This window comes from Gracilinanus agilis, chromosome 1 (genome assembly GCF_016433145.1).
Source record: "Gracilinanus agilis isolate LMUSP501 chromosome 1, AgileGrace, whole genome shotgun sequence".
NCBI classification, from domain to species: Eukaryota; Metazoa; Chordata; class Mammalia; order Didelphimorphia; family Didelphidae; genus Gracilinanus; species Gracilinanus agilis.
In genome coordinates, this window is record NC_058130.1 from 7716077 (window position 1) to 7727681 (window position 11605).

General features: G+C 49.4%; 1 protein-coding gene across 1 annotated transcript; it reads right to left on the minus strand.

The window, feature by feature from the left end:
- Window positions 1-939: 939 nt before the first annotated feature.
- Window positions 940-4940, minus strand: YAE1 (YAE1 maturation factor of ABCE1). The gene is made up of 3 exons (XM_044656778.1): window positions 4603-4940; window positions 2378-2499; window positions 940-1625 (listed from the first exon to the last, which is right to left on the minus strand). Exons 1-3 carry the CDS (start codon window positions 4735-4737, stop codon window positions 1202-1204), a joined length of 681 nt encoding a protein of 226 aa, XP_044512713.1. The 5' UTR covers window positions 4738-4940; the 3' UTR covers window positions 940-1201.
- Window positions 4941-11605: the final 6665 nt, after the last annotated feature.

Sequence of the window (11605 nt, forward strand, 5' to 3'; positions counted from 1 at the left end):
CTGGCTCTGAGGGCAGCCGAAACCCAGCACTTAGGGGAGCCGCAGCATCTTCTGACTCAAGTCCTGGCAGTCCGTCACAAATGGGAATCCGTCACATAAAGTTCCAGAAGAATCGCAGCCACTTTCGTTGTCACAAATTTTAGCCACGATGCCGCCAAAGTCTTGGTCCGTTTTGTCTGCTTAAGTGAGGAGGGCAAAAAGGGCCCGTGTGGAGGTTAACAGAAGGCTGCAGGGGGTGCTTGGCGTGCAGTACCGGGGCCAGGAGCCAGAGGCCAGAGGCCAGAGGCAGGCCGACTCCAGCTCCACGTGAGGCTGCCCTGGCGGGCGGAGAAGATGCCGGCAGACGGGAATGGATTTAGGTCGCAGTTAGGGGTTGGACACGAGAACTATGACGGCTTCTTCGGATGCCACAGCCAGTGTGCCAGAACAAAGCTGAGCACGCAAAGGTCCGAGACGGTGTCTGAACATCTCCCGCTTTCACAGGGACAGCTGGGGGTGACGCGCCCCAGCGGCGAGAGAAGACCTTGGCCAGGGCTGGGGGCTCTCCCTGGAGGGGCCGCCCTGGTTCTCTTCACTACACATCCATGACCCACTTCACTGGGCTTCCGCTGAGGGACGCCACAGTGAGCTACAGAATTCTGTGATGAGATGAGCAATAAGGACATCCGGGAGGAAATGTGAGCTTAGCCTGAAAATCAGTCCCCAACCAATGACAGCCTGACAAGGAAGAGTTCAAAGCATGGACAAAGGTACATGAGGCAGACCCTTCCTTGCTGCGTGACCCTGGACAAGTCATTGAACCCCACATGTCTAGCCCTTACAGCTCTTCTGCCTTGGAACTGATATTTAGTATCAATTCTGAGATACAAGATAAAGATTTTTTTAAAAGTGCATCAGACATAATTACAGAAGAATTAGGGAAAAACTCTTCTGGGATTACAGAATTTTTTTCGATTCCTCATTCATAAGATAAAGGAGCAAGAGAGCAGATGGGTGCAAAGTTGGCAGGAAGAGCCTTGACGTGGCCAAAAAGGCTTCTTCCCAATCCAGTTTAAATGAATCTTAAACATGACTTCATCTGCAAGCACACTTGTAACACTTAGGAGAATAAAGGAGAATTCAATAAATATTTTGGTCCCGCTGCTGATAAAATAAATTCTATAAAATGGATTTTAAAAGATTATTTGGTCAAAAAGAGAAGCTAGTTCCCTGGCTGCTTGATGTTCTGTAGGATGTCCACAGACAACCCCAGCTGCTCCACTATGCTGGAGGTTTGTTCTAAAATCCAAGAGAAGCTCGGCTTTGCAAAAAGTGCTCTGCTCTGTGTGCTACAATCTGTAGAATGGGAACAACTGGTCCCATCATCCTTCTGCAGGCAGTTTTTGTTCAGCTCGGCCTCAGGCCTACCAAGTCTTTCGCCTTCACCTTCATGAGCTGGGCCCGAGGGTCCGAGGTCCATGTCTTGAATGGAGTCCAATAAGCCTCCCACGTGGGGCTGGGGAGGGACAGAAGTCAGGTGCTGGAGCACAGACTCTTCACACTGGCCGACAGCATCCAGAAGGTGGTTTATGGGAACGATCCAAGGGGAATCGTTGTCCTGAAGGTGACACCAGGAGAGCAGAGCGCTGGAGAAGTACACAAGCAAGCATTAGAAAAGGAGAAGGTAAAAGGGTGTTCTCCGAGATCCTGTCAGCTTTTACTGAAGCGACACGATTTCCAAATTACATACTGGGTAAAGATGTTTAATGATGACGTGCCAAAGAGAAGGAAATAATCAAGAGGGTCCTGGATTTTAGGGGCAATTAAAGGCTTTCCTCCCTTTAAGCTTGGGTAATATAGTTCAGGTTTAGCAATCACTTGATTTTTCAAAACATTATAATAAATTTTATTTATGACATAGTTCCAGTGCCTCCTCTGAGCCAAACATTGTCTCATTTCAGACTCATGATAAGCCCAGGAGGTGGGAGTTATTCTTCTCTCCATTTTATAGGGACATGAGGAAACTGAGACAAGCAGAAGTGAAGTAACTTGCCCAGGGTCACACAGGGAGGAAATGACTGAGATCAAACTTGAACCCAGGTCTTTTTGACCCTAGGCTCAGGATCTCTCAACTTTGCCACTGAGTTGAGTAGCCCACAATGGAGCAAATACAAAAACCCAATCATGTACCTATTCTTCTTCCTTCATGCCACCCCATCACCCCAATTTAAATGCCTATAGGGCTGAATTTTTACAACGGAAGAAATGTCAGGAACATAATCTGGTTCTAGATATTTCTTTCACAATGATTTCCAGTAATCTTCCAGGCCGAAAGAGTTCAGAGTGAAGCAGCTATAAATGATGGTTCCAAGAAAGAAGTTAAGTCCTTAGGGGTTACCTTAGTGTTCCTCTGAGCTGGCCATAGCTGATAATGACCTCAGCTCCCTCCTTGTATCCTTGATTGAAGCCCTGCTGAAGGACAGCTGCTTTCCCAGCATCCACACCATCTCTATATCCTTCCTAGAAGCAAGGCAACCAGGAGAGAAATTCCTACTGTAAGTAAGAGCTGGAAGACCATTTTAAAGTCCTGAGCTAATGGAGAAGACAGTGACAGAGGCCAGGAGCCTGTGGAAATCCTTCCATGGCTGAGGGTCTCCTCTCATTGCCTCCCTTAGTCATCAGGCTCCTGAGAAAAAGCCCTGGGAATGTTCCAGTGTCCCTGTGATTGGGATTACAGCAGGACCCTCTATGGAAGGGGCCTGGCCCATCATCCTCAACACTAAGCAAACCACTGGGGCCAAGAACCTCTTTCCCCAGGCTCCAGGGGGATACACTATCTTTCTTCACCAATTGAGACCAGATCCTGTCTGTGACTCTTGTATTCAATTCTGGGAACATCTGAGGCAGAAGAGAGAGAACGTACTGCCTGCCATTTAAAGAGAAGGCTAACCCTGCTATTGCCAAGGCAGCTGAACTGAGGAAGCCTCTTGATAACCCAGAATCATGGATTCAGAGTTGGCTCCCCTTCCCCCAAGGTCTAGTTTAGTTCAAGCCTGTCATTTTACAGAGCAGGACACTGACACCGGGACAGGGAGAGGGATTTGTCTAGTCATCCAAGGAATTAATGAAGTCACAGGGCCAGTGATTCTGAAATCAGTTTTTCCTCACTGAGGCCCGCTCAGGCACATTTTCCACTTTCACTGGAGGGGAAGAGGAGGAAGGTGGGTCAGTCCTAGAACCTGGCACTCAAGTAAAAAACCTAGAATTTGGATACATTGAACGTAGGGAAAATGGGGGAAAGGCTCTCCTGGCCAGCAAGAACTATAACCTTTGGCTAGAGATGACTGAAAAGACTTTCCCACATATACTTCTTTCAAATAGAACATTAGTTCCCATGATATGCACCTTTCCCAACACAGTAACCATGAAATCATCCAGAAACTCAGGGGGAGGAGAGGCCCCACAGAAAAGGCAAAGCTGGAAGCTGCCATCTCCGACTTCCCCCTGGGCTTGGCTTGGAGCCTGAACTGCCCCTGGAGGAGAAGCAGGAGCCCTGGGAGGCCTGGCCTTGCCTTCAGTGCTCCTCCTATTCTTTTCTCTACTGGGCACTGCTTGAATGTGTGTGGCTGCCACCAAGAAAGTGAAAGGAGATGACTCAAAGGACCCTGAATGCCCTGCTGTTCCTTGGTTACTTCCTGCCACTGGACTGTGAGCTCCCTTGAAGGCTCTGGCCTTTGCTTTCCTGCTGCCTCCAAGGCTTAGCCTCCAACAGCCTCTTCCTAAATGCTTTTTGGACCAATTTACTCTCAGCCTCAGGTCTTAGGATCATGATTAAGTATCGGTTCCGGGGCAGAAGAGCAGCAAGGGCGAGGCGATGGCCATGAAGACCCTTGTCCAGGGTCACCTAGCTAGGAAGCGTCTAAGGCCACACAGGAATCCCGGCCTTGGGCTTCTGGGCCTTGCATTCTCCCCTGACTCCTGCCAGTTTTTCCTTGTCCCTGACAGGGCTTCTGCGGCCCCTTCAGGTCCCTGTTCCCTGGGCTGTCCAGGGCTTCGCCCTTCCCCACCCTCGAGGGCCCAAAGGCCATTCTCAGAGGCCAAAGATCGACTCTTTGTCCCGCCCAGACCCGCAGGCGGGTTCGGGGCTCCGGGATCTGTCCCAGGAGCACGGACGGGGGAACCTCTCTCCCCCATCTGACTTTCGGGCCTTTTTTGGGTCTTTTCCCCGTGATCTGCGGGGACTTAAGACCGTCTCTAGGCACGCTTAAGGTCGCGACTCCAGGGGGCCCTTCCAGCCTTTTTCTCTCTTCCGCTTCGGGCACACACATGGAGCTGGAGCACGGAGCCGGCGAGAGAGGGAGCACTAGGTTTCCTCCGGCTAAGTCCAGCCACGCCAGTCACTCTTGGACAGTCCAGCAGCGGGCCTCAGGAGTGGCAAACGGTAAACAGAGGCGGAGCAGCAAGGTTAGGGACTGGGGCTGGGAGTGGGGCAGAACGCCACGTGCCGCTAGCCTCGCCCCCGGCGCCACTGATTGGCGGCGCTGCCGCACACGTCACTTCCTCTCCCGTCACTCCGCCACCCCCGCGGTCCCCGCCTCCCCGGGTGACTGAGTTAGGCCTCACCCGCACGCGCCGCTCCACGCGGTTCTTCCACTCTTGCTGCGCTGGCAGCGTCTCGTCGGCCTCGTCGTCAAACACATCCGCATCGGCGCCCCCACCCTGCCCGGCTCTTGCGCACGCCGCCCTCAGCCACGACATCGTGACTTCGCCTCCGCCAGGCCCCGACCCCGGAAGTTCCCGCCCTTGCTTCCGGGGGTTGCAGGGCGGATCCCGGAGCTCCACCCTTTTGTTCTCAGAGCGCCGCCCGGAGATCCGCTACGGTCGGCGACTGCGTGGCCATCTTTGGGGAGGGCAAGCGCTGACGTAATTTTTTTTTTTTTTAAACCCTTACCTTCCGTCTCAGAATCAATAGTATCTGTTGGTTCCAAGGCAGAAGAGCGGTAAAGGCTAGGCAATGGGGGTTAAGTGACTTGCCTAGGGTCTGAAGGCCTGGCTCCCAATTCACTGAACCACCCAGCAGCCCCCGCCAAACATTCTTATGCGCATGCCCAGGAAGTTAAAAACTCCTTCGCTATGACGGCCATCTTTGGGGCGGGCGGGTCTTGCGCTCTGTTCCGGTCTCTGCAGGGAGCACGCTTGCACCGTGATGGCCATATTTGTGAAGGGCAGACTCTACTCCGTCCCTCCCAGCGCATGCTTAGAAGGAAGCTAGGACTAAACAGGAAGTTCTTGCTCCGTAGAGGCCATCTTTGTAAAGGGCAAGCGTTCTCTGTCCCACCCTACAATAAGCGCGAATGCTTGCTCAGGGGGCTGCCGGGCCCCTCTGCAGCTCTGTGATGTCAGCTGGACCGTCTAACCTGCTCGTGGCCTGGCGGTTCCTCCTGGGGCCTCCTACGCTCCAGCAGAGGAGAAATGGGCTCCTGGGACTGAAGGAACGTGCCCAATCTCACAGTCGTACTGAGTCTCAGATTCCCTGACCCCTAGAGAGGGAGAGGATCGGGGATAAATCTCCAGTCCGGGAGCCTGCCTGGGGTTCAAGTTCTGCCCGGCACAGCCGGTCTTCTCCCAGGAGTGCCCCTCCCCTCCCCTTTCTCTATGCAGGGTGGCATCTCTTTTGGGAGTCAGACATTGGGCAGGGGACACGGACACAGTGACCAGCCTTGTCTGTGGGGAACTTAAAGTCTGTCGGGGCAGAAGCGAGGCTTGGTGTGGAGGAAGCTCCCCAGAGCCTGGAGAGGGCATGGTGGGCTTCCTGGAGGAGGGTCTCCCCAGCGCAGGCCATCTTGCATCTTGCACCTGGGCTCCTCCTTGCCTTTCTGCCTCCCCCGTCCTTATGCCCTTCCTTTTGTCATCCCCGCTTATTTCCTCCCACACAAATGATTTACTTGCCCAGCGTCACCCAGGGAGTAAGGCGCTGCTGGGCTCTGAAGCCGGGCCCTTTGAATTCTAAGGTCAGACGCAGGTAATCAATACGTGTGGCTGGATGGATCGCGGGATCCTAAATGGCGCTGAAAGGGCCTTTCCAGGGCATCTCGTCTGACCCCGCCACTTTTCTCTTTACGCAAATCTTTGCCTGGGACTCAATTCTTACAGTAAATCACATTGTTATGTTTCTAAAAAGCACACTCGAAGCATTGATTGAGCTATTATGAATGACTCTTTCTGGTCACGGTCCCTCCTTGGACTTCCACAGGTTACCGGGGAGTAGATCCATCAAACACTAAGCTTAGCGTGGATTTCTAGAGAGGACCTTCCTCGTTCCTCGACTGGCTACGCGAAACCTTGTGGCAGAACTTTCTGAGACATCCAACCTGAGGGTCATCTGGTGGCTGCGGCAGGGGCTGAGAAGGTATTGCCGAAATTGGTCCAGAAATGGAGGGGTCAGAGGCATGCTCATGGGCAGTGCGTCCATCAAACCAGTCCCAGGCTGTGGCTTCGGAAGGTCCACCGGAAGCTAACTTGTTGGGTTGTTCTCTCTGTCCCTCCTGGGTGTCTGTTTGCATCCCTCCCTCCCCCCATGTAAGAATTTCTCACCACATTCTACACACACTCAGGTCGGAGCCAGTTTAAGAGAAGAGTCATGGACTGACCCAGCCAATGCCTCAGCCTGCCACCCTCTATTTCCTTTTCCTTCCATGGCCAAAACTCATTCACTTCTCAGCCTCTTCCAGCCTAGTTTCTAACCCGCCTGTGTTGCAGAAACTCAGTTACCAAATGCTCTCTGAACTGTTCTGATGGACAGACAGCCGGGAGCTCCGCTCGGGCTTTCTCCCAGCCAGTGTGTGTGTGTGATTATCGTTCCTGAATGTTGTTGCCCCGAACAAATCCTCTCCATCCCAGCTGTCCTTGGTGGCTGGCTTCGTGACAGCTGGGTGACAGCTTCTTGATGAAGGGCTTTGAGAAGCCCCACGAGCTATGAATCCAGGGGATTCAAACCTCCTCCATAGGAATCAGTGCCTTTCTTTTTAGCTCAACATCTTTCCTCCAAGTTCTGCAATATCAGCTGTTTAACGGCACTCTATTTTCTATCCATACTTCCCTTTGGATTTTGCCCTTATCCTTTCTTTCAAAACCTTCTAGACTGCCTCATATTCTATTGTTTTAATTTTTTAATCCTCTGGGCATTTTGCAAAACTACAATTTTTTTTTAAAACCCTCACCTTCTGTCTTGGAGTCAATACTGTGTATTGGCTTCAAGGCAGAAGAGTCTTAAGGGTTGGGCAATGGGGATTAAGTGACTTGCCCAGGGTCACATAGCTGGGAAGTGTCTGAGGCCAGATTGAAACCCAGGACCTCCGGTCTCTAGGTCTGGCTCTTAATCCACTGAGCTACCCAGCTGCCCCTCTACAATTTGTTTTTAATTACCTAAATGTGCTAAATTACCTCATATTTTTTTTTTTTTGCAAAGCTCCAAGCTGTTGAGAATGCTCTCAAAATGTTGAAGAATCAATCCAATAAGAGAAATGCTCTCAACTCCAAGTCCTTCCTAAAACCCCCTTTTGGGAACGGGAATTCTAGGATGTTCACTGGCTCTATTGAGTGATATACTCTGTTGATTTGTGTCTTGAGACCCCAAAGACAGCTAGCCTCAGGGGAAAACATTTAACTGCTGATATCAATCTTGGTAGAGAGGCAGCATGATTTAATGAATAGAGAGCTGAGCTTGGAGCTAGGAAGATGCGTTTAAATTCCATCTCTGACACTGACCAGCTCTGGGATCACCGGCAAATGACTTAACTTTTTTGAGCATCAGACAATTAAATCCAAGGCTTATTTGCTAAGTTAAAATATGGGTTGTGATTTTTCTTGGTGCAAGGAGTTCTCTTCCCAAGGAAATCACAGCTTCCTGACATATTGGTGGGTAAGTCAAGTAGTGACTAAAGCATATGCCACATTTCCAAAATGGCCTTTAGGGTTGTCTTCATCAATGAAGTTGTATAGCCAGGACCTAGGGTGCTCTTTCTTCACTTTGCCCCTATCCCAGCAAGGGTTCCAAGAGTGTTTGACCTCACTCATCCCTTGACTCACACTCAGGACTTCTATTTTATTTAAATAAGCCTGCTTTGAACTGATTGTGTCTTCATATGACTAATGAAGGTGAACACATTGGTGGGGGGCTCATGAGTCATGATTTTTGAGAGGCTACAGAACCACAGAGCACTTTGAATCTGGGTGGCTTTATCTAGACCAGTATTGGGCAAACTTTTTTTAAAAATTTTTTTTGGGGGCAAACTTTTTAAAGAGGGGCCAAAGGAAAGGAAATGCTCCTCTGTCAGTCTGTTTCTAAGGCAACTCTTTTGAAGTTTCATTGTATGGTATCCTACTCATTGTGTTCCTCAGATTAGAAATAATGTCCCATGGATAGAACAGATACAGCCTCCTGAAATGTTCTACTGGCCTTGTGACATCATTCCTAATCTGACAAATACAATGAGTAGGATACAATACAATGAAACTTTGAAAGAGCTGCCTTAGAAACAGACTGGCCCAGGAGCATTTCCTTTCCTTTGGCCCCTCTTTAAAGAGTTTGCCCATCACCGATCCAGGGAATCCACTGTATTAAGTGAAGTTTCCTCCAAGTGCCAGTTGTGACTTACATCATGCAAACAAGGCATCAGACTTCGGGTTCAGGCTGCTTGCATAGCATACTCTGAACAACTATGCATTGTCTCTACTCCCTTTGTGTCACTAGAATGTTCCTGGCAGTGACAGTTGTTGGGTGCGCCATACAGAATAGAAATGCTAGTTGCTGGGGGGAAGGGGTTCATAGGATCCTAGAACCATAGAATTTTACATTCAGGCCAGACCTCACCTCAACCTGAACCTGCACAAAAACCCTTCTACAACGCCGTTAACACGTGGAAGACTTCTGGAAAGGAAAAGGAGTCCTTTATCGCCTAATCTAAAGATCTCTATCGGGGTTGATGTGAGTCACATCTGATCTTGGATGTGTTCTAGAATTCAAGCTGATGGATCCATAGTTTTCTCCCTCTTAGGCCACCCTCCCCCTTTTTCCATCCTTAGCATTCATCAGTGTCCTCAGCGATTTGGTATTTCATGTTATGGAAACTCTTCATAACTTGATTAAAAAAATTCTTTTGCTTTCAGATCTCCTCCACTCCTGTAGCTTCAGAAATCGCCTCTAAGGAGGCGACTTCCAACCTCTCACTCTGGCTTTTACCCTGAGCTCCTGTCCCGGGTCTCTGGCTGACTGCTGGACAGTTCTAGAGGGAGATCCGGCTGAAACCTCAAACTCAGCATCTTTTTTTTTTTTTTAATTTTTAATTTTTTATTTCTTTAGAAAAATTTTCCATGGTTCCATGATTCATGTTCTTTCTCTCCCTCCCCAGCCGATGCGTACCCCTACTGGGTTCTACATGTGTCATCGATCAAGACCTATTTCCGTATTATTGATAGTTGCACTGGGGTGATCGCTTAGAGTCTGCATCCCCAATCATGTCCTCATTCAAACTCAGCATTTCAAAAGCGATTTCTTCACATTTACCATCACTCCTAATTTCCTTTTTTTTTTTTTTTGAAGTCACCATTCATCTACCTGCTGTAAACTTTTGTGACTTTCTCCATTCTTCCTTCTTCCTCACTCCTTCCACTCCCAATTTTACTGTGTTGGAGCTCATTTATTAAACCTTCATTAATGGCAGCCTGGCAGTCTGGGGCCCAAAGTTTTGTTAGCTTGTGGTGGTTCCTCATTTGAGTAGCCTGGTTCGATGCAATGTCCTATTCTGGGCCAATCCATGAAACCCTCTTTCATCAGTAACAACAGGGCGGAGAGTTCCCAGGCATAAAAGCCTGCCAACGTAATCACTCACCGAAGGACCGATGGCCTCTGCTCTCTTCGAGCCGGTCCCACAGATTGGCCAGGAGCCTCTGCCGCCGTCTCAGAGCGCAGCTTCCCTTGTCGTGGGCCCGGAGGTGGGGCCCATTTTTCTTGTACCCATTCTTCAGCGGTGCCTCGTGTGATCATGTCTGTTGGATTCCTTTCAGTCACTGAGGCAGCTCTGATTTCTAGTTGGCCAAATGATTGAAAAAGTGCTAAATAGGTGGCTCTCGGCCGGAGCGCGATGGGTCCTTGATCCTGAGGAGCCATCTCTAATTTACGGGCAGAGCTGGGGCTACGGCGCCTTGGTGCTTCATTGTTCTCTAGGCCGGAGTATTTGCTGGCCACCCAGCCTATGTGCCTTTTTCTTTCTGAAGCCTCAGCGGTGCTGAGGGACATATTTCAAATTCACACTGACAAGGGCTCCGGGTTTCTTTATAGGGATTTTATAAAACTCCATTCCTTTGAGTGTGGTGAGTAATCTCCAGCTCTCCGGCAGGCTTTTTCTCATAAAGCTTTCAATGAGTGGGTGAGGGGGGCTGGGCTGGGCAGAGGAGGCTCATGTCTGTGGGGGGCAAGTCTGTGAGTCAGGGGTGTGTGGAGCTGCTCTAATTGAAATGCCAATGTCTTATCACTCTCTGCTCCGAGATTTACTGTAGCAATAAAATGCAAGCATTCTTCTGGGTGCCCGAGTGAGTTGCCAGCGAAGTATGGTGTTCGAATCTTCCCCGAGTCACCTCTTTGTCTGTCTTTCTGCTTGTTTTTATATTCTCAGAGCCCAGCGTGCAGTAAGCATGTAATAAGTATTTGTTGACATGACTTGATTCCATGTAACTCAAGGTTCCATCCTCTTGTTCCAAGCCGTTCCCTTTTCTGGTAATGAAGACTGACTATGTAGGACAGGAAAAACTCTATTTCCCTTAGAATCCTGCCACCCCTTTTTTTCAGGGCAAAGGATTGGACCACAACTTGATCCTAGGAGAAGAAAAGCATCATGGGGCTTGCCGAGCCTTCTATTTTGGGTAAAAGCCTGGGTTTTTCTACCTATCTGGGACGTACAAACCTGGTGGCTATGGCTAAGGCAGAATTTCCTTTTCTGACCAACTCATTAGATGGTGGATATACGAGAGTGTAAATCATAACAAGGGTCAGCAATTTTGGAGCTGGAGGAAGTGGGGGTGGTGGTAGGTGGAGGTATGAGAGGCTCACCCAGAGTGAGGTACCCACATTATAAAGTAACAGAAAACCCTGAAGGGGCTCTGCAGGATTCCATGGTGCTGAAGGACTGGTTGTTAGTCTGGAGTCGAGGAGATTCATCTCTAGTTATGCCAGCCACCAGAGGGAGAAAGTGTTCCCTGAATAAAGGTAGGGTCAGGTACCAGGAGAAAGTGGTTTTGCCTACTCTGGGACAAAGCAAAACTGGTTCCTCTTTTAGGTTTAGCTTTGAATACATCTAGGCACCCCAGTCAGCAGTGATAACACAGAATTCCCTTCAGAATCACAAAACAACTTAAAACTCATTTGAAGCAAAAAACCTACTAAAGAATATCTTTAGCAAGTAGTTATTAAACTATAACAGCCTCATTGTCATCATGTATATTGGAGAATGTTTAGCCATTTCTTTCTCTTTTTTCTTTTCCTTCCTTCCTTCCTTCCTTCCTTCCTTCCTTCCTTCCTTCCTTCCTTCCTTCCTTCCTTCCTTCCTTTCTTCCTTCAATACACCCTTTT

Coding starts and splice junctions, on each gene's coding strand:
- YAE1 (XM_044656778.1), bottom strand. CDS start 4,737: ATGTCGTGGCTGAGGGCGGCGTGCGCAAGAGCCGGGCAGGGTGGGGGC. Junction 2,500..4,602: donor GCGTGGAGCGGCGCGTGCGG/GTGAGGCCTAAC, acceptor CCTTGCTTCTAG/GAAGGATATAGAGATGGTGT. Junction 1,626..2,377: donor CAGCTCAGAGGAACACTAAG/GTAACCCCTAAG, acceptor GTACTTCTCCAG/CGCTCTGCTCTCCTGGTGTC.